General features: G+C 40.0%; 1 protein-coding gene across 1 annotated transcript; it reads left to right on the forward strand.

The window, feature by feature from the left end:
- Nucleotides 1-1,186: 1,186 nt before the first annotated feature.
- Nucleotides 1,187-21,793, forward strand: rrn3 (RRN3 homolog, RNA polymerase I transcription factor). Its single transcript, XM_063471078.1, has 17 exons — nt 1,187-1,468; nt 1,704-1,760; nt 1,834-1,923; nt 3,917-4,046; nt 4,884-4,943; nt 5,093-5,156; nt 8,919-8,988; nt 9,451-9,549; nt 11,070-11,165; nt 12,567-12,690; nt 13,109-13,239; nt 14,001-14,131; nt 14,231-14,418; nt 15,220-15,328; nt 15,634-15,786; nt 16,475-16,559; nt 20,832-21,793. Exons 1-17 carry the CDS (start codon nt 1,373-1,375, stop codon nt 20,979-20,981), a joined length of 1,833 nt encoding a protein of 610 aa, XP_063327148.1. The 5' UTR covers nt 1,187-1,372; the 3' UTR covers nt 20,982-21,793.
- Nucleotides 21,794-22,006: the final 213 nt, after the last annotated feature.

Below are 22,006 nucleotides of genomic sequence, written 5' to 3' on the forward strand. Positions count from 1 at the left end.
AATGACTATAGTGTAATTTAACCCCCCCTCTCCTCCACCCCCCTCGCAAGATCCTACGTGTGTGAGTGATGTGTTGTATGAGGGAGTGTGTGGGGGGGAGGGGGGTATATATAAGACTGCCCCCACCACAAAGGGTGGTCTTGCAGATGAGTCCCAAATCTGACAGCATCAGATGTCATTGGAGATAACACTGTGATGAGTGTGAAGCTATATAAAAGTCTTAAGATTTATTTATTTGTTGAGGATCATAAGTAAAGTTTCCAGTCAAATCCTTTATATAATTAAGAGTTGTTTTTTTCTTTATTTAGTTTTAACTTAGCAAAGAATTTTCCAGATTTATTGCCTTGTTTAAAGCACTCCAAACACAGCCTTTGCATCAGAAATTGCGTTTTCTTGTTAATTACTTTATGTCATTCTAGTTTTAGCTTTCTCGGGTTGTTAATAATGTGTTCTTGTGGTGAGGCAAGGCAATCATTAGGCAGCTTTTAATGATTTTATGTTTTGTTCTAGTTCTATTTTTTTTTCTTATTTGAACAGTAAGATATTATTTAAAGTGTTAGAAAAAACACTGTTGTATCCCGAATCCAAACTGGGAGGTGTTTCTAAAAAGAGGGGCCTGGAAGCTGAAGGCTCTGCCTCCCATTATATTTTTAAATATCCCAGGAATCACAAGTAAGCCTGCAGTGTGAGAGCGAGTGCTCTATTGGGGTGATATAGAGTAGTATGAGGTCTTTAATATTCATACTAATATGATACGGATGATCATTTACATGATATGTGCTTCTTTGACAGTGGTGCATATAATTTGTTGGATACATGAAATTTATCCAATGATAATAATTTGGCTGAGTTGATAGAAATGTATGTAAATGGCTGCATGCTCTGTGATAGTGAGTTAAAAATGTGTTATCGTAGATCTAACTTTGATTTAATCTCTGCTTTTCTTTCCTTTTTTGATGGTTTATACAAGCTACATTTATTCTCTTTGTTTGTTCGTTCGTTGTATTTGTTCAGCCTGTCTTATTGTTACGTTGTGAGCCTGGACTCACAGCCTTTGTTTGTTTGTACATAAGCTCAATAAAGTTATTTCACTCAGGTAGGAACCTTCCTGAGCGAAATGGATTCCTCGAACGTTCCCCTTTAATGTGACGCTGCTGCTCCGAACAATCACTTCCGTAAACACGCAGTTCTCTTCCTGTTACTTTCGCGTGGTTTTGGACGGGGTTTGTTTTCCGGAAGCGTGATTCCTTTGATCAAACCAGTTCACGCCACAGTATCGAGAGCTGTACGGTGCGAGACATGTAACGAGCGAGTCTCCTTTCCAGCTCTGTCTTCAGCTTAGCAAAGACCAGCGTTAGCTGCCTGGTGGGTTATGGAAATAGACGGTCGAGACTTTCTGAAGACCCCTTCTGTGAAGACGGTCAGGTTTGGAGGTAGTGTTGCGGAGACGTTAGAGAAACACAAACACGTGAGTTGTATCTTAGGGTTGTCATTCTTGTAAAATGATAAAGAGAGATATTTATTTAGGGTTGTTGATTCTGGTGACACATCCACGAGATGGTCCACTAAGTTATTAAATGAATCTAGACCCACCTGCTGGCCTGTCTGTGGATTCTGCTGACTTTCGTAAAGTTGTTTACAAACACCTCTATGTTTCCTACGGTTTTGGCGAACTGCTTAGCTGTTTCTCCTTGTTTTTTAAGGGAGACTCGAGTGATTATGAACTCCTGAAACATCAGCTGGTTGATCCTGAGATAAAGGTAAGCATTAGTGTGAGGGCACCCTGTGGTGTGGTGGACTTTGCTTCTCAATGAACGCCCTCTCCTCCGACAGGATGCTCAGATCATCAACTGGCTGCAAGAATTTCGGTCTTGTGTGACCCACCTGACCAAGGATCATGAACAGCTCATTTATACTATACTGGTGAGTGTAAATATTAACATGATGCACGGAGAAGAGTACTGTATTTACTCCACCAGGGGTCCAAGTGATCTGAGTCGATCTGAAACAAACATCACATCAACAAACTGCATGCTGCTGATTAGCCTGTCAGCATGGCAAGCAGACGGCTTAGCAGCAGATGTACCGTTGCCTCGGTGTCCATTGTTGTGTAGCGTTTAAATGAGCTCATGGGATTTTTGTGTGTCGCTATAATGAACCCACGAGCATTGAGGTGGTACTCAGTTATATTGTAAAATGACCAAAACCGAGCAGGTACGAGTGGAAAAGTGGCATAAACTTTAATTTTTAAATGGATCCATTTTAAAGTTTCAGAGCTTTAATATGCAGCTGTTACTTTAGACCTAAACAGCAGCACTGAGTGCAGACAGCGCACTAAATGAATCACATGTTGCATTTTACCACTATATTTTTATGTTCTGTAGATTTATAAATTTATTGGATAATGTTTCTGTTGGAGCTGTCATGAATTTTCTGTTTACTGTGGGATTTTCACATGACATGTGAAATGTCCATTATAGTTTAGTTAGATACTGCCAACACCACCCCTGTCATGTGAGTGCGCAGGGCAAACCCCAAGTTAACTTACTGCTCACACTAATCACCACAGTTACAGAACAAATGTCACCTGACACAAAAACATAGAATCAAACACAGGATGAACTGTAGTCCTCATGTCTGGGGCCCCTCTGCACACTGAGCCGTAACACCAGCCGTCCACTCCGTCAGCAACAGACAAAAAAAGCGAGTGCAAGACGAACTGGCCTGTGTAGGACCTGCTGCCTCGCAACCCACCCAAACTACCCCACAACTGAGAGAAAAAATGAATTTGTTTGGTCTTAAACATGTAAATGTTAAAAAATGTATCCAAAAAAAGTCATCAGGAATTTGGCAGATACTTTTTCACAGCACTATTATAGCCTAAAAACAGGACCTAGGCAGGTTTTGTTCTTGTATTTGATTGACTTGCATTGACTGTGTAAATAACATACTATAATGCTGTTGCTGGCATCTTGTGGCAGTAAATTCAAAGTTTGAATGAGGCAGTCTGTCATTATAGACTCATTCAAAAAAGAGGATGGAAATGCCTTTTATTTTGTTTTCTCTAGTAAATAAATGCCTATTGCAAGCCACACTGATAATACCTTGATTAGTATATTTTTATTATATTGTCATGACTGTTATCACATATTTCTTTGAAATATTGTTATAAAATTAATATAACTTATAACCTAGCCCTGTTCCTCAGTGTGGGTGAGAGATCATTTGCTTTTTAAAGCAATGTCTTAAACTAGTGTGTATTAATAAAACAAAGAAATTAAATTGAGCCAAGAAAAAAGAGGGTAGATATACAAGATATGGAACATGTATGCCTTCACCAAATTTGTTACGACCTCATTCCAATATGAAATTCAATTTTCTTTATATTGCACCAAATCACAACAACAGTCGCCTCTACAGTCAACAGGGAAAGTATTATTGTGATCAGAGCTTAGAGAGAACAACACATCCAGAGCGCTGACTCGTTGTTCTTAGTTTAATCCACACCCATTTAGCCTTCTGCTCCTGTAGTAACCAGACAATAACCTGTGATCACTGATTCCCCACACCAGCGTTCAAGTTTGAATCAGGACCAATATTAGAGTCAAATATAAAATGAAAAAAAAATTCCCGGGAAAAGCCGTGGTTGATTTAACATGGACAAACCTTTACAAGCCTTTTGTCAGTATGATATACTGTTGGTAATGTGTCATCTATTCTTAAACCCTTCAGTCCACTGATACGCTCAAACATAAAGTACTTTCTAACTCTAGCAGTGGATTATTTGGCCTTAGGTGTGTTCATGTGGTGTGAATTAGCAGACGTCCAAAAAGCTGATTGTGTTTATATGCTGAAAGACATTACACTGTGTGTGTGTGTGTGTGTGTGTGTGTGTGTGTGTGTGTGTGTTTTATAGAGGCTTCCTTGGCTGGGCCGGAGCCAGGCTGTGGTGGACGAGTACCTGGCCTTTCTGGGTAACCTGGTGTCAGCACAGACTGTCTACTTGTGTGCCTGCCTTAACATGGTGGTCTCCCACTTCACCCCCAGTATGTGACTCTGACTGGTACTGAAGTAATCATGATTCATAAACGTGTTACAGTAGTAGGCTTGTGATGGTCGACAGGATGGAAAGGACATACATGACTGTCAGATGTATATATGTGATAAATATTCAAAAATTCTGTTAGATGTGGAGAAAAGCAACAAACAAAAGTCAAGAATATTGTCAGTTAGTGCTGTGCTTCTGGTGACTCGGCTCCATATTTGCACATTTGTTTTGCTGAGACGTCTTCTGTGTAGTCGATGATAGACTTTTCCCAGCTTCAGTCTGAAAAAGAACACAGGTCACAAATAATTGTGTTATCCTTTTAAATTAACACCATCCATTGCAAGTTTACTGAGGAGCAGGACTGATAACTTTCACTGCTTAGCTGCTAAATTAATGTTAGTGTTATATTTTTAGCGATCGCCACTAACTTAATGGTAACTGAAGAGATGACTAATGTGCTTAAAGGGTTAAATGATAAATGCTAATGTGTGTGCCGGCCAGGTTAACTTTTATGATAACTGTTTAATACTTCAGTGTTGTGGAAATGGGAACTTTACTAACCCGTGAAATTCCTCATAAAGACCTGTTCACTGTTATGCATGTCAACTCCTCCTCACGTGTTCAGGTGTAATGAGGGGAGGGGTTGTGTGCAGACGGGCAGCTGTGTGACAGCTGGATGAGGCAAAGACAGTGTATACTGTAACCAATGAGTATCTCATCTGATAGTCACTTTTAGGATCTGATAATCAGTTTTTGACAACCCTGTACAGTATTGTTGTCTTTCTTGTTGTCGTCTCTGTTGCATGATGGAGAAACAACTTGTGTGTTTTTTCAGAGAGAGTGACCATCTGTGAAGGAGGAGTGGATATCTCTGATTCAGATGATGAAGATGAGAGTAAGATTTTTCTCTCCTCCTATGAAGTGGTCGTTTCAGACATCATAACCTTGCAGTGGTTCACATGTGTTGTCAAAGAAGCGAGACGCAGGTGTGATTTGTAAAGCATCGTTATGTTCACTAAGAGCTTGTATGGCTTTTTTTTTAAGATCTACCCAGAAACTTTGATCACTGTCACCAGGCGCTGCAGCTCATCATCAGATACGTGCCCTCGTAAGTCTGTGTCACCTGTTATTCTGCTGGCTTCTCTTCTTTTAATGTTTAAACTCTGAATTTGTACACTTCAGCTTTGATTCATCACTGGACTTCGCTCTGTGGAGGACCCTGAGTGACAAAGTAAATTAATTAAAGGCACCATTAAATAATTCATTAACATTGGAATTAATGAAATAAATATTTAATTACTTAATTAAATGCACATTGATTTCATTTAGAAGCATTTAATAAATTATTTATTTCAAATTGTACTTAATTATTGACACATTCAATTAATTATTTAATAACGTTAAGCATACTTGTTTCAGTCGCCCATTCTGAATTATAACTAACATTAAAAACATGTTTAAGGAGAAGAGAGCAAATAAATAATCAGTGATCAATAAACACGTAATCTTTATAAAAAGAGATACCACTGGTTTCTGTCATGTAGTAACTGTTAGGTTTAAGTGTACAAAGCTTGTGAGACACAGATTTCAAAATGTTTGACTAATATTTTAATTGTGAATATTAATCATGAGGCTAAACGGGCACGGAGTGAGGTCACCATATCCAGGATATCTTTCGGTTATCTGGAATCACTGACCCTAACACTGGGAGCAGGATAAACGGTCACATGAAGCTGGTTATCAGCTCTCTGAGTTAACTCAGTTTTCCAGCACGGGCACGTGAAAGTGTCAGCAGCATCAAACGAATCTAACGGTCATCTACGAATCGAATTCATGGGTCATATCGATATTCTTTTACCACAAATCAACCTTGTTAGTGCCAACTATTCCAGAGATGTGAAATTCTACAGTAAACAGACAATAAAATATACCAGTCTCAGGCAACACTGTTGTAAAAGAGATGGACACTTGAGTTTGTCGCAGGTGTGATTGGTTGAGCAGGTGTTCATGATGTGTGTTCTGTGTTATCTGCATTTCCATCAGTGTAAGAGCCTCAGCAGCAGAAACAAACAGAACAACATTTATATATTTAACAAATCACCAGATTAATCCAGGCATGTTCCCGTGACATTGCCACGCACTGTCTGCGCAGTGATTTTAGTACAGCACGACGCTCATTCAAAACATGTTCCCCACCTCATTCTTCAAACACTTCAAACATGCTGTAAATAAGACTGAGTGAAAACGTGGCGCTTCCAGCTGATTTATAATCGAAATGATCAAACCTGCTGTTTGAGTTTGTATTCTCTCAGCTGCAGACTTGCTGCTGTTTAAAGGTTTGAGAGCAAAGATTTCATATAAAACACAGATTCAGTCTACGTACTAGGGCTGCCACGATTAGTCGACTAGTCACGATTACGTCGACTATCAAAATCGTCGACGACTGATTTAATAGTCGACGCGTCGTTTGAAGCTTTGTAAGATCCCAAAAGACGCAGTAGTAGGATTTAAGAGTGTAATAACGGACTGAAACAGAAGATGGCAGTACTGCATGTACAAGGATGCCAGCTGCCGTTAAACCCCGAAGAAGAAGAAGTAGCTCTGTCCCAGAATTCATAGCCCAGCTCAGTTTCCAACAATGGCGGCAGCTAGTTAGTTTTATTATTACTGTTATTATTCTTTCTGGGTCACAAAATAAACGTTTAACATATTTTCAGGCGAGAATGTAACTGTGTAAACCTCAAATATCTGCTCAGTTTATCAAGACACCACATATTTTCAAAAGCGCTCCGACGTTTTCGGAGACGTCTGTTAACCACTAGCTCGATAGCTAGCCGGGGTTCAAGGCTCACTAGAGCCCGTGAGAACACCGGACTCCCGGCAAATCGTTTTCAAACCCACCGCAGTCTTTCGCTACTCAGGTTAAACATACATAAGTCACTTAGACAACTTAAAACTGTTATTGTTTGGCTTTTTTTAGTATTTTATTTGTTCCTGAGTAAATCGGTTTGCCTGAGATTAAAGTTATAGTTTTTACACAGCTGAATAAACGTCAAGCAGACAGCTGATTATCAGAAGTGTGAGATGTTCCCGTTATATTTTAGATAGCAAGGAGTTTATTAAACTTCACCGAAACAATCTGCAAATTTCATTAAAATTTAATAAACTATCATCTTGTCTTTATTTTTAGTTAGCACATACCTTAAACACTTAAAGCTGTAAGCTAATGATAGTTATATAAGAGCAGATGCTGCTGGTGCAATAAGCTGTACGTTTTACGTCCAATGGATGCATGATCTGATTAGTCGACTATCAAAATAATCGTTTGTGGCAGCCCTACTACGTACACATTTGACATGAGGTCAGTAATTACAGTGTCTGTGTCCTGTTCTAAGATCATATATGTAAAATTGTTTTTAGCCAACATGAGAAAGTTAAATATAGTTGTGTCTGTGACTTTATATTACTGATGGCCATCAGGGAAACACAAAGACTGGAGGCAGACATCATCAACACATTTCCATGTGTTTCACAGTTTTATGGCAGGACCCTGCTGTACATTAGACAGCTGGCACTTTCGTAACTTACTGGCGATATGAGTGTTTATGTTTTTCATTACAAAAAAATTGTCTGACTTAGTTAACTAAAGTTAACTTGGAACACCAGGGCTGTGAGCTCGGTACACTCTGTACACGGTACGCTCTGCTAACAGTCAGCTGGAAACATCTGAGCACTTTTGCAAACATGTTCTATGTTGATAACCTGACCAGAGATGTGAAGATTACACCAATACATTTTGAAATGCATTCTGGGATACCTGGCTGCCCCACTCTACCACCAGTTCATAGTGATTGATTACCTAGGATCGACCTGTCTTGATTAACTTTGCACAGTAACCAATCAGATGTTAGACAAGCTGCAGCGGCAACATTAACCCCGCCCCCGGGTTTGCTGGGTGAGGCTGACAGATAAAATTGATTGAAGAACACAGCCGCAGGGCCAGGAGTGCCAAAAGGAATGAAATAAAAAAAAAAAAAAATTAAATAATCATTAAATAATTAATTACATTTGTCATTAATGAAATAATTAAATATGTCATAAATTAAATACAATTTGAAATAAATAAATACATAATTTATTAAATGTTTTAAATGAAATGAATGGGCATTTAATGAATTATTTAAATATTTATTTAATTAATTCCAATTTTAATGAATTAATGAAAGATTTAATTAATTATTTAATGGTGTATTTAATCAATTCCTTTTGTCACTCCTGGGCCTCTATATTCTTTCAACCCCTTTGTGTGTAAAGGTTGTAATGTCTCTAGTGCTGTAACTTCACAAAACCTCACAGAACCATGGGGTTGGTGGTACTGACCTTTAATAAACTGCAGTATTGCCCACATGTTCACATGCTAGGTATGTTTTTGGTAGTCATAACATAAGCAAGTATGATATAGATATCCAGCTAGCTTTAAATCTGGCAAAATCCCATTTCCAAATCTGCCCACGGAGTTTGGTTTAACTAGCTTATCTTTTCCCTTTAAGGTGGTGTTCTTATCTTGTAATTGCTGCAAGTGTATTTCTTCCCTTTTGTCTCAGCAGGCTTTATTATAGTATAACTTGCTTTCTTCTTCTTGTTTGACATTAATTTACCTACTAATACAAACAAGTAGCCACTAGCGTGTTACTGTAAAAAAAAAAAAAGTTATCTTGTAACTAATGTTGTTGCATAAATGGAAACTTTGTGTACACTTTGTTTTATTTGATGTCAGTCAGCCTGCATTGTGGCTTCACTGTGATTTTCACCCCTCATGTTACATTTTTTTAATGTTTTTGTAATGTAAAGATTTTTCCTCTTCTTTTAGCACAAGTCGCTTTCTGATGCCCATTTTGCAAGAAAGCTTTCCCTTCATACAGAAATCCTCAAGAACACTGGTAAGATACAGGCTGACCCTGACCTCCCCATACTATTAATAGGCTGTGGTCTATAATTTAAATGTCCTTACATAATTTAATCTTTTTTGTTTCATTATTATTTTGTTTTAGAACTCTTGCTAATAACCTCTAAAGTTGTATATTAAGTAGTTCATAACAGACTGGGATCTCTGGTCTTAATAACAGCTCTTTCAGCTTAATGTGTTTTTATTGATCCTTTGAGCCGTCATTTTGTAGCTCTGAATATTTGTGTGTTCAAATGTGTGTTTGTTTGTTTAATATGGGTCCTATCAAAGGCTTTTTAATGTAACTTTTTACACGGTCTACTTCTTGTTGTCTATTGTAGATTAGAGATTGGGAGATTAAAAAGCCTGTACAAAATGGGCGTCATCAGTTTTATCAAAACAGCTTTTGATTCTTTTTCAAAGTGTACGTCTCTGTTAACTGATGGATGCTTTACAGGAGTGTTACGTCCATAACCTCCTGAGGATAACAGTGTACGTCCCCTCCATTCGACGAGACATACTTGAGCTGATTATTGGAAAACTGCTGAAACTGGATGTGAGTGGTACACCTCCAAATTCTGCTACAGTAGTAACTCAACATGAGTTGTGTGGTAGGTGCTCAGGTAGGTTTATTAAGTTTTGGATAGTGATACAGTTTGTCTGATTTTGTCTCTGGTTATCGCTATAGTGCAGAGCTTTAATTCAAGAGGTTTAACAAAAGAAGCTGCATCTATACAGGGAGTGATTCAGTCATCGCGCATCATTTTGAGGCTCCAGTTTCGTAGATAATCCTTTAATGGCTGTATCTCACTCAGCACTGTCCTACACTCTTATTGGTAGTTGCTTCAACGTGTGGAAGTTCAGAGAAGTTTCTGGTCCTGCCCTCTTCACTTCTCCAGCTCAAAGATAAGAGACAGTGCTCATATTCCACTGATTTGGTGCCTGTCCATTGAGTTTCACCACAGTGGAGTCTGGACTGTTTTCTCTGCTTATGTGCCAAATAACCATTTCATGTCTTTTTCGAGTCCCGGGTGCTGTTTGGCAGTGTGACTGAGACCTGTGGTTTATGTCCATAGAAATCACCAGCATGAGCAAGCACTTAGTAACAAGACATCCTAGGTCACAAGTCAATAATTGTGTTATTAACATCAGATCTACCGCCGAGTCCTGCTGAACTTGTTAGCCCGTGGAATGTGGAGGTAGCTGACAGGCCAAGTCTTTGGGAATAGCTGAAGCAAACATTTGGGTATGGGAGTAATTCACTGAGACCTTGGAGCAATAATTTTGGTCTTCCTTGAGACGTTTCTGTCACATAACTCAGACGGGGGGAACCACTTCCTGCTCACCGCATCACTGGTTCCCTTTTGAATTCAGAGTCCATTTCAAGATTGAGGTTCTGACTTTTAGAGCTCTTCATGGAGAAGCATCAGCTTACATCAGTGAACCTTCATAGCTGTGTATCTCCAGCAGGTTCCTGAGGCCTTGTGATCAGGGCCTACTTATTGTACCTAAACTAAAAGAGACAGAGCTTTTGCAACAGTAGCCCCCAGACTCTGAAACTCTCTCTCCCTGAATTTGATATCTGTGTACTCGGTGATTCCACCGAGTCACAAGTGGACTTGATTAATGTGGAATCGGTGATTCCACATTAATCAAGTCAGTTCTTTCCTGACTTGATTAATGTGGCAACAGTACCTCTGGATCAACACTTGCCAGGATACTGGAGAGGAAAGTCTATCAGTTAATTGAATCTTGGATCCAGGAGGAACAATGCGGTTATGGAACACATGGGAATTTAGAGAGACAAAATTACACAAAAGTATCATCTTTCAAAAACGTATGGACCTTGTTGTATAGTCTCTTAGAGGCCTGTCAATGCCACAATATGTAGAAACGTATGCATGCAAATAAATTAGTCATATCTGACTTATTTGTTGCAGAAGGACATGTTCAGACATAAAATTGATCAATTCGTTTTATTCTGAAGAAGTAGCATCAGTTCACACATCAGCTGATGCTTTCTTCTGGAAACTGGTGAGATATGTCAAAGGTGTGCATGTGTGCGGTACATTTTAGGTGAACGCATCCCGCACACATATTGAGGAGGCTGAAGAAAACCAAGTGCAGACCCAGAAAGCAGAGGAGCAGACTGAGGAGTGTCTTTTTGACATGGTAAGAGCCAGCAGGGTTTGATGATAGTAACGTTTTTCCACAGATAAAATAGAAATGACTTATTCAAAAGCATAATAATAATAATTGTCATGACAGTGAATAAATTAAATAACTTAAGAAGTCAACATTTTCGGCCAGCATGTATGAAGGCTCAGATGAAACTGTAGTTGGGTTAGGGTTAGGTTATTGGAAAGTTTTGGCACATGTGAAATCTAATTTGCAGGAGGTGACATGTTGTTGATTGTTGTGCTGTTAAATCAGCGACAGTTTTTTAAAACCAAGTTTTCAGGCTTTAAGGGAAAAAAACACGCCAATATAGAAAATGTCAATAAATATACTTTCTGCGTAAAACATAACGACACTGCACAAAATGTCAGGCTGCTGTTCTTTTAAAAGGTTGAGTCTGGGTGTACTAGTGGTGCAAGTGTCAGGCTGTAGTGGGTGTAGGGTTAGGTCAGTGCTTGTCGAAACAATACCTGAACCGCAGTGGTTAGTGTGAAGGTGATCTTGTTTAAAAAGTTCAGGGCAGTTGAGCAAAGATGACAAAGGGAAGGTCTCTGTTCCTGCAGTAACTCATAAAGCCAAATATGCAGATGATGGAGATGGCTACACTTCACAGCAGTGGACCGGAGATGATACACTGCTTTCAGTGGCCCATAGGCTGTCCATAAGGTGCACAAAGTCTTGTTTGAAGTTCACTGGCTGACAGAAGTCATTAGTATGGACAACGATTGCAAAGGCCTTGTGATGGGTTTTCAACAGCTGCAGATTAGTTAGACCATAGAAGTACCAATACGAACCACCATGAGTTCATGCAGTCTTAGGGTGGGAGCCGATGAGGTTCAGCCAGGTGGCAGCAGTAAGGCTGAGTCAGTGGTGTCTGTGAGGCAGAGACCAAGATGGTGTCAAAGCCTTCGTACTGCTCTGGAGCAGATGATTGTTCCACACCTTGGCTGGTCTTTCAGGTGACTCCGAACTGGAGAGCATGGTATGATCTACATTTTCCATTTAATAACATTTCTTGATCGAACATTGCTGGTGTTTCATGAGCACAGAGAGGTGTGTCACAATTCCTTTGCTCACATACTGTCCTCCTTTATACATTAAAGACCCAGTAATTCATTCAGTCTTTAAGTCTGTGGTTGAACCCGACACCTCGCCACTGAAACTTCTAAAACTGCATGTGTAAGGGACCACATGAAATCATCTGAACATGAGACCTGGGTGTGTTTGACTATAACTGAAACATCTAAGTGGACAGCCTGAATAAAAATAAACTAATTCTAGACATAAAATCTAAATAAGGAAACATGGGCAGCGTCCTGGACCCAAATTTGAATTTGTTCTCTTTATTCTCTCTTTTAATCCTGATAAGCTCTGTGTGTATCTGTGTTTCTGCAGGATGAAGACGTGTCAGCAGATGAGCCCACCAGGACGACTGTGATGGCCCATCCAGTGGCAGAAAGACTAGACACTCTCATGGCCGTGCTTATGGCTTACATCAAGGATATCTGCTACGTCGATGGTAGATGTAGAAAAAAAGCTTTTTATACATGTAAATCCATAAATATTTGGACAGTGACTATATTTTTGTAGTTTTGTCTTTATATACTACTAAAGTGCATTTAAATCAAGCAACCTTTGAAAAGGGTTTTTTTTTAAAATAAAAATGGCTCCTAATGCATTCACGCACTACTCTAAGTCATTGAATTGAAGCTCAAAGCCTGATTCAATCACATCTTTATTGATTGATTTTAGTCCAAATGCTAACCTTTGTTTAACACTGACTTCTTAAGATTACACCATCTTTTCCAGGCCTGACTGATACTGAATCCTTCAGTTTCTAAACTTTTGTAATGTAGGAAGATGGAGAATATTTATACTAAGCTCAAAGTTCCCCTGTACATTAATATTTTTATGTATTGTATTGTCTTGTGTTTCAGGGTCTTTTCATGTGGAAAGGACAAAGGAGCTGTACAGAGATTTGTTGACTGTATTTGACAAGCTCATTCTGCCGACACATGCTTCTTGTCATGTGCAGTACACTCTCTTTTACCTCTGCAGCTTCAAACCGGTCAGTACTCCCCACATATACTGGGACCAGTTAACTTTGGTTTTTGCATTTTACTGGCAGTCTGGGTTTCAGCGACGAGATGTACAGGCACAGGAAAGTTTCCAAACTCTTACATCTTAGATAAAGAGAAAATAGGGCCTGTTTCAATTATCAATTTCTATAATTGATAATTGAATCAATTATAGAAATGAGTGATGGTACGCAGCCCTAATAGAGAGTGAAGAAGAAACGCTCAGTACATCATAGGAAGGCCCCAGCAGCCTATCGCAGCAGGGATGGTCACCTGATCCAACCCTGACTATAAGCTTTACCAAAAATCAAAGTGTGTCAGGAAAACGCCCCACAACATGACACCCCCGTTAGCCTGACTGATATAAGGCAGGATGGATCCATCAGACCAGACTACAGTTTGCTTCTATCATCCAGTCTTGGTGAGACTGTGGATCTGACAGGAGTGCCACCCAGTGTGGTCTCCTACTGCTGTTGTAGAGCTCTTCCATAGATTCAGGCTTTCGGAGTGCCCTGTCTCTTATAATATCTCAGCTGCCGCTGACTTTGCTACGTATATTATATTTACTCATGTTCAAGGGTAGACTGGCTTTTTCTAAATCATCCTTGTCCTCAACATTCAGAATATACATTTTATAATGCATGTTTTTATTTAGCTGGTTTATTCGTACTGACGTTTATCATTCATTACTTTGAGACTAAGAGCTTCTGGAGTTGTGTATATTATGTGTTTCCTGTGATATATGTCACAGGCCCTGGCAGAGGCCTTCTTGGATCACCTGTGGAAGATCCTGCAGAACCCGTCTCTGCCTGCTGTCCTTCGCCAGGCTGCTGCTGGATACCTGGGAAGTTTCCTGGCCCGAGCCAAGTTCATCCCAATGAGGTGAGTTTGTTCGACACCTGCTTAAGACAGCACAAATGCAGCTGGTGCAGGTTTTTAACCTGTTCTTCTCTCATTCTGTGTCAATGATGATTCCTATAGAACCGTGCGGGCCTGTCTTGATTTACTGAGCTCCTGGATCCATCAGTACATCTACAGTCAGGACAGCTGTGGGAAACAAGTCTGCTGTGACGTCAGCCTGCACGGGCCCTTCTACACTTCCTGCCAGGCTGTCTTCTACACGATCATCTTCAGACACAGAGCATTGCTAGAGGGCAACATGAAGAAAGGTAGAATAGAAAACTTTGAGCTAATATCAGTTTATTTGTTTAAATTTCAGGTAAAAAAACAACAATAAAATAGCATGGGAGCAAAAATTACATCATGCTGCTTGGTTTAATTTACTAAAATTCAGTTAGATGTAAGCACAGGTTTCAGGAATGGGCCTGAATCATTACCTGATTTAAATGTCTCTAGTGTCACATTAAAGATTGTCTTATGTATTTTAATGGCTTTCAGCAAGGCAATTATTTGAGATCACTCTGTAGAAATCCCTTCATTTCTGGGATGGCTGCTTTCTTTTTTGCTGTGTGCCACAACAGTGATCCTTTTTAATTTTCATGAAGTAGATGGGTGTCAGATCTGAGGCCACCAGATGGGGAACAAAGATTGTTTTCAGAGCACTGTGCTGACGCACCATGACACAGTGGCACACAGCATGGTTCAGGACATTTCCTGTGACTCTTCTCCCTCAGATGCCTCAGGATGTTTCTTAGAACTTGGTGTTGACTAACTTTAAGCCTCTTAACTTGAAAACTGCTTGGTCATCACCAGAAACGATACTTTATACAAAATTCCAGTCAGTTTGAGATATCCATGATAAAAAATAGCGCACAGTGTAAGCTGTCAGAATGGGGATTTTAGGGAAAATGGCAGCCATGCTGGAATTAATTTAGACTGACTAGAAAACATGAGCTTGATCAACTGTTTTTAAATCAGGTGTGGTTTTTGTTTTTGATGCTCTCCGGACCTTTTGGTCACACCTTATCGAATGTGTTCTGACTCCTCCTCACTGGGTGTGTGTACGTCAGGTCTGGAATACCTGCAGAGTCTGAACCTGGAGCGGGTGGTGATGTGTCAGCTGAATCCTCTCAGAGTCTGCCTACCTTCAATCACCAACATGTTTGCTGCCATCACAAGGTGCACGTGCCCCCAAATACCATCGACCTTCCTGTAATCCTGAACCCTCTAGATTATTTTCCAGGAACTTTTCAAGAACTAAATGATTATTAGACATGCTAATATTGAGGGGGCCTCTGGTCGACTTCTAGTAAAAGTTCTACATTTGTTTTCTAACTGATGTAAAAACGCTAAAGTGTACAGCATTATTAGTAGATCACAGTGCACGCACTAGTGTGTGCACTAGAAGAAAGTCTTTGCATCAGTTATAAAATGCTGGTATTTTTCCTCCTCGTCATTCCTACCAGCAGTTGTTTTTGTTGCAGGAAGTACCAAGTGGTGTTCTGCTACACCATCATAGAGAGGAACAACCGGTGTGTGCTGCCAGTGGTCCGCAGCTCTGCAGGAGGAGACTGTGTGACCACCAACACCAACCCACTCGACAGTTTTTTCCCCTTCGACCCCTACCTGCTCAAGAGGTACACTCATTGTTTGATCTATTTCCATTTATTTTGGTTTACACACTCAGCAGCTAGGGTTAAGCGACATTCTTCATACTCCGATTGCTCCCTTTGTTCCCCATCACCAATACTGAAACCAAAGTCTCTGGAGTGAAGGGGTCGAGTTCATGTGCACCCATGAAGATGGTGCTATCCACCCTTCACTATGCCACTGGTGCTGGTGAACACCCATGGGGGAGTTTATCTCCCACTTCCACCATGATGAGAAAAGAAAATTAGTACGAGAGTAAACAAACAGCTAAAATCATATTAGGTAACATTTGCTTGAAAGTACAAAACGTACACTTTTTGTAACTTGAATAAATCAGCCACTTGAAGCATGTGACTCCAGCAGAAGCTGGAGACATGGGGAAAATGTCACTTTTCTCACATTAAAAGAAACGAGCAGGAAGCTCTGCTACGTTTCCATTATTTTCCATACATTCATTGTTTAAGTGCATCTTTCACTTCTGTTATTCTGTTTAGTCCTCTTTCTACTATTTCCACGATTTAGCAGTGAAACCATTTTACTCAGATTATTTTAATCTTTCCAATGTGTTTATTGGAAATTTGATTCCTGATTATATGGAAAAACTGAAGCATGATAGTTTTCCCAGCACCTATGTCTGCACAAACAGGATTGTAAATATAAACTGTATATTTACAGGTCTGGTCAGCTCATTGAACCGTTGTACCAGGTTTGGGATGATCTATCAGACACAGAGCCATTTCCCACCAAAAGAGGGCAACAGGTAAGATGATGATTGTAACAGATTTTTTTTAAAAGTAGGGGATTTGGACAGGACAAAAAATAAGTAGGCCTATAACTAAATGTAGCAGAATCACACACATTATCAGAGCGGAGGTGTTGCAACCAGACAGACCAACTGTGTTTGTGGGAAAATTCAGTTCATCTTTTAATTGCATGCCCATGAAACTTATTTTTTCTGATTGCTCCACTGAGAAATATGAATCACATTATGGGTCAGACATATCCTGGGCAATGTACCTGTTGTAATTTAATCTAAAATGCATGTCCCCCATAGCCTTCTGACAGCCTGGAGCCTCGCCCAGCTGCTATAGGGCAAGAGGCAGGGCGCACCCTGGACAGATCACCAGTGTCACAGGGTTACACAAAGAGCGACAACCATTCACATTCAACCAGATAACAACAAAAGAATTATTTTCATGCTCCCAAGGAAGGACCAGTGCTACAGTGGGGTTTGTGGTTTAAAAAACAGAATAGGTCAAAACAACAAACAAAACATTGTAGAAAGGAAACACAGCTAACTTAGCTCCCATGAAAATCCAAAGAAAAAATCCAAGCATCTTACCAGTCTTCCTAACCTAAACAAGAGAAAAGGTTTTAAACACTGGTGGTGCCACAAAAGCAGAAATTTCTGATGCACGATGGAAAAGCGGCACCTGCCAGTCTTGGCAGGTCCCAAATTATACTCAGCCCTATTCAGTCTCCAAGCACTGATCAGCTGCCACCTGGAACAACAGACAGAATGAACAGTTACACACCAATGAACCTAACCCCACTAACAGTGCTAATCACCACACCACTGCGCTTCCCACTGCCTAACATATGTAAAAGCAAAAAAATGAAAAGTTAACTTTTCTCTCTTTTACAGTTTAGAGATTATCAAGTTACATTTATGCTAGTATGATAAATGGACTTTTGGTTCTTATATAGCACTTTTCTTTTGTCTACTCTGCTTGCGCACTTATAGCACTTTTTACAACATGCCTTTTTCACACGCATTTCACACACAAGCACTTTTTTTTCAACATGTAAGGGCTTTCTATCTAACATTCACTCTGAGTTGAACCTATCGAGAGCAATGTGGGTTTAGTATATTGCCCAAGGATACTCGGGCATACAGACTGGAGCAACCTGCGATTGGACCACCAAATCTACCACCTCAGCCACAGCCACACTATATATGTCAGATCCACAAACATAAACCCACACCATCATCTTTTCTTTTGTTCCATTCTCTGGTGGAACTTTTGGTCACTTGCAGGTGCAGTGAAAGTCCATGCCTCTGACTAGACAGCACTATCTGCTTCCATCATAACACAAACTGAGATTATATCTCTATAGCCAGCAAGGTGTATTTGCACTGGCACCAGTATAAATTCTTAACAACATAGAAAATGTAGACATGGCAAATACAGGCTTTTAATATTTGTGTGGAAAAGGGCTGGTAATTTGGCATACCGGGCATTTTTCTGGTGGGCTGAAGCACTTTTGGGCCCATGGGTGACCTAAAAGCTGAGAGACAACAATAAAAAGAAACTAATAATAAATGCAGCAAAATTTGTCAAATAACCAACATGTTAGCTGTTGGGCCTGCTGCACTGTGAAGAGTAGTACCAACAACTACTAGAAACCAGGCTGCACAGTGTTGTGGAAAATTTAACAATAACCTGCAACACACCCAGTGAGCTTGATTTGAAGTGGGTTTAATAAACACATTGCAATGTGGAGAGAGCATCCCAGTGAAACACCAGGACCATCTCTGAATTGTGGCCACCGCCCTTACATCTTATATACAGACACACAGACAAAGAACATGCCACAAATTCTTACACGCTGGCCCCTCTCACGGGGGGGGGCCATACCTCCTCCCTCACAGAGAGAATTATGACCTTGTTTTCTGCTTGGCCGTCACCTAAGGATTTACATCCCTGATAAGCAGAAGGAGTCCCACTATCTGTTTAACGTCTCCCATTACAATGGCCTCACTGTGTTAACATTCCACATGCAACTGGTGACAGGACTGCTCTTACTATAGTAAAGTGAGAAAGTGACATTACTATAACTAATTTGATATGATTAAATATGTGATTAATACATGAGAAAAGAAATCTGCCACCACAACAGTCACAGGAGGCTTCTGTTGCTAGCAGCAGTTGTTGAGAAGTGAAGAAGAGACGAGGAAGATTAAATTAATTTAACAGGAAGCCAATGAAGGGAAGCCAATACAGGAGAAATCTGCTCTCTCTTTCTAGTCCCTGTCAGGACTCTTGCTGCAGCATTTTGGATTAACTGAAGGCTTTTCAGGGAGTTTTTAGGACTTCCTGATAATAATGAATTACAGTCGTCCAGCCTGGAAGTAATAAATGCATGAACTAGTTTTTCAGCGTCACTTTGAGACAGGATATTTCTAATTTTAGAGATGTTGCACAAATGGAAGAAAGCAGTCTTACATATTTGTTTAATATGTGCATTGAAGGACATGTCCTGGTCAAAAATGACTCCAAGGTTCCTCACAGTGTTACTGGAGGCCAAGGTAATGCCATCCAGAGTAAGAATCTGGTTAGATACCAGTTTCTAGTTTGATCTGAATTAAGAAGCAGAAAGTTAGCGGCCATCCAGGTCTTTATGTCTTTAAGACATTCCTGCAGTTTAACTAATTGGTGTGTGTTATCTGGCTTCATAGATAGATAGAGCTGGGTGTCATCTGCATAGCATCTGACGATACTGCCTAAGGGAAGCATGTATAATGTAAATAGAATTGGTCCTAGCACTGAACCCTGTGGAACACCATAATTAACCTCAGTGTGTGAAGAGGACTCTCCATTTACATGTACAAATTGGAGTCTATTAGATAGATATGATACAAACCACTGCAGTGCAGTACCTGTAATACCTACAGCGTGCTCTAATCGCTCTAATAGGATATTATGGTCGACAGTATTGAACGCTGCACTGAGGTCTAGCAGGACAAGCACAGAGATCACTCACTATGTGTTAATAGACCTCTCTGCATTGAATCATACTTGTTATTAATCTCTGTCTCTCTTCCACAGCATGTCTTTATCCTGTCTTCCTTCTCTCTCCCCAACCAATCACAGCAGATGGCCCCGCCCCTCCCTGAGCCTGGTTCTGCCGGAGGTTTCTTCCTGTTAAAAGGGAGTTTTTCCTTCCCACTGTCGCCAAAGTGCTTGCTCATAGGGGGTCATATGATTGTTGGGTTTTCTCTGTATCTATTATTGTAGGATCTACCTTACAATATAAAGCGCCTTGAGGCGACTGTTGTTGTGATTTGGCGCTATATAAATAAAATTGAATTGAATAGAGATGAGTCCACTGTCAGAGGCCATAAGAAGATCATTTGTAACCTTCACTAAAGCTGTTTCTGTGCTGTGATGAGCTCTGAAACCTGACTGAAACTCTTCAAATAAGCCATTCCTCTGCAGATGATCTGTTAGCTGTTTGACAACTACTCTTTCAAGGATGTTTGATATGAAAGGAAGGTTGGAGATTGGCCTATAATTAGCTAAGACTGCTGGGTCTAGAGATGCTTTTTAAGTAAAGGTTTAACTACTGCCAGCTTGAAGGCCTGTGGTACATAGCTGATTATTAGAGATAGGTTGATCATATTTAAGATTGAAGAATTAATTAATGGCAGGACTTCTTTGAGCAGTTTTGTAGGAATGGGGTCTAAAAGACACGTTGATGGTTTGGAGGAAGTAATTATTGAAGTTAACTCAGAAAGATCAATTGGAGAAAAAAAGTCTAAATGAATATCAATGGTACTGAAAGTAGCTGTAGATAATATTACATCTGTGAAATGATTATGGGAAATTTTTTTCTCTAATGGTTAAAATTTTATTTGTGAAGAAGTTCATGAAGTCATTACTAGTTAAGTTGGAGGACCAGCTCAGGAGGTAGAGCAGGTCATCTACTGATCAGATGGTTGGTGGTTCGATCCCTGGCTCCCCCAAATCTGCATGCCAAATATCCTTCATATTAACCCATTGGAGTAAGAATCTGTGTGAATGGTAGTTAGGGATAGAAGAAAGTCTATCCCTAATTAAAAGCATAGAAGAAAGTCCTTGTGTGAATGGGTGAATGTGGCATGTTGTATAGAGCGCTTTGAGTACTTCAGGAGAGTAGAAAAGCACTATGTAAACTCAGACTGCAACCAACTGCAAGGGGAAATATTAAAACTCATGAGAACATTAAAATGTAAATGCCTGACTGTGATTGTTCATTCTGTGTGTTTCAGGGCTCGAAGGAGGACGAGGATGACTTCCTGTGTGGAGAGACGCCTCAAGCCGAGGGCATTATGGGACTGACGCCCAACTCCTATGATTCAAATTTCCACAGTCCAAGCAGCTTAGGTTCACCACCCAACACCCTCCAGAGGCCATTTTAGTTTCATTTATATGGCATGTACTAGTAAGGGCTGTTGACTTCTTCAACTTGTGAAGAAAGACAGCAGCTCCTGTACCATATGATGCTTTTATAAGCTCCAACCACAGTCTGAAGAACACCAGCCCAGGACAACATGGTTATGGGATAACATTATTTTATTAAAGTGACAGAATTCAGACATTCATCAGTTTTATGTTAATGTTCTTCACCACCCACAAATACTTATGGTGGTCACAGAGAGTGTGCATCAGTACTAAAATGTTCTCTCCAACCTTGTTAGTTTGTTTATGTGTGTGTGTCTGTGTCTCTGTGTGTGCGTGCATGAGTGACTGAATCTTTTCAATTGGGAAAATACATGACACTGCAAGTTAAAGCAGACTTAGTAAGAAACCATTGTGTACAGGTTATTTTTGTTTAGTCATTTTCAAGTAACCAATAAATGAACTGCGACTTATACAGCACTTTTCTACTCTATTTGAGCACACAAAGCACTTTTGTTACTACAAGCCTTATTCACAAAAACACTTTGTTATATTCCTGATCTCTTTTAACCTAATGACAGTCCAATGCATGGATCGGGGAAACTCAGGATTCAGTATCTTGCCCAATATGAGTGAAGTTGGCCCCCCCACCTTCTTCAAATCCAACAAAAGTGGTATCAAAAGTTTGTGTTACATTTGTGCTGCAAAAAATTTCGCATGTGCCGCTATCATTTTAAAGATATTAAAGAAAATTTCCAGAGGTCATCGGAGGTCAAGCAGCCCCCCCCCCACATTACCCAAATCAAACAAAATTGATGTCAAACATTTGTGCTACGTTTGTGCTGGTTTGTGCTGCTATCATTTTAAAAATATTAATAAAATAAGGTCTTGATGTGTGCTTAATCATCCAGGTAAATAAATCCCAAAAGGTTGATTCTGTTCATCTGGACGTTTTCAGTGGGAGAAACTTTTCGTCACTCATCCAGGTGACTTCTTCAGTTTCAGCTGACTCCAGGTTTCTCCAATCTTATAAACAGGACATGTA

This window comes from Pelmatolapia mariae, linkage group LG4 (genome assembly GCF_036321145.2).
Source record: "Pelmatolapia mariae isolate MD_Pm_ZW linkage group LG4, Pm_UMD_F_2, whole genome shotgun sequence".
Lineage (NCBI taxonomy): Eukaryota > Metazoa > Chordata > Actinopteri > Cichliformes > Cichlidae > Pelmatolapia > Pelmatolapia mariae.

What these genes read in the sequence shown, in the direction of transcription:
- rrn3 (XM_063471078.1), top strand. Translation starts at nt 1,373, where the DNA reads ATGGAAATAGACGGTCGAGACTTTCTGAAGACCCCTTCTGTGAAGACG. An exon ending in AGCTCATTTATACTATACTG is followed by an intron (nt 1,924 to 3,916) that starts GTGAGTGTAAAT and finishes TGTGTTTTATAG; the next exon opens with AGGCTTCCTTGGCTGGGCCG. An exon ending in GACCCCTACCTGCTCAAGAG is followed by an intron (nt 15,787 to 16,474) that starts GTACACTCATTG and finishes GTATATTTACAG; the next exon opens with GTCTGGTCAGCTCATTGAAC.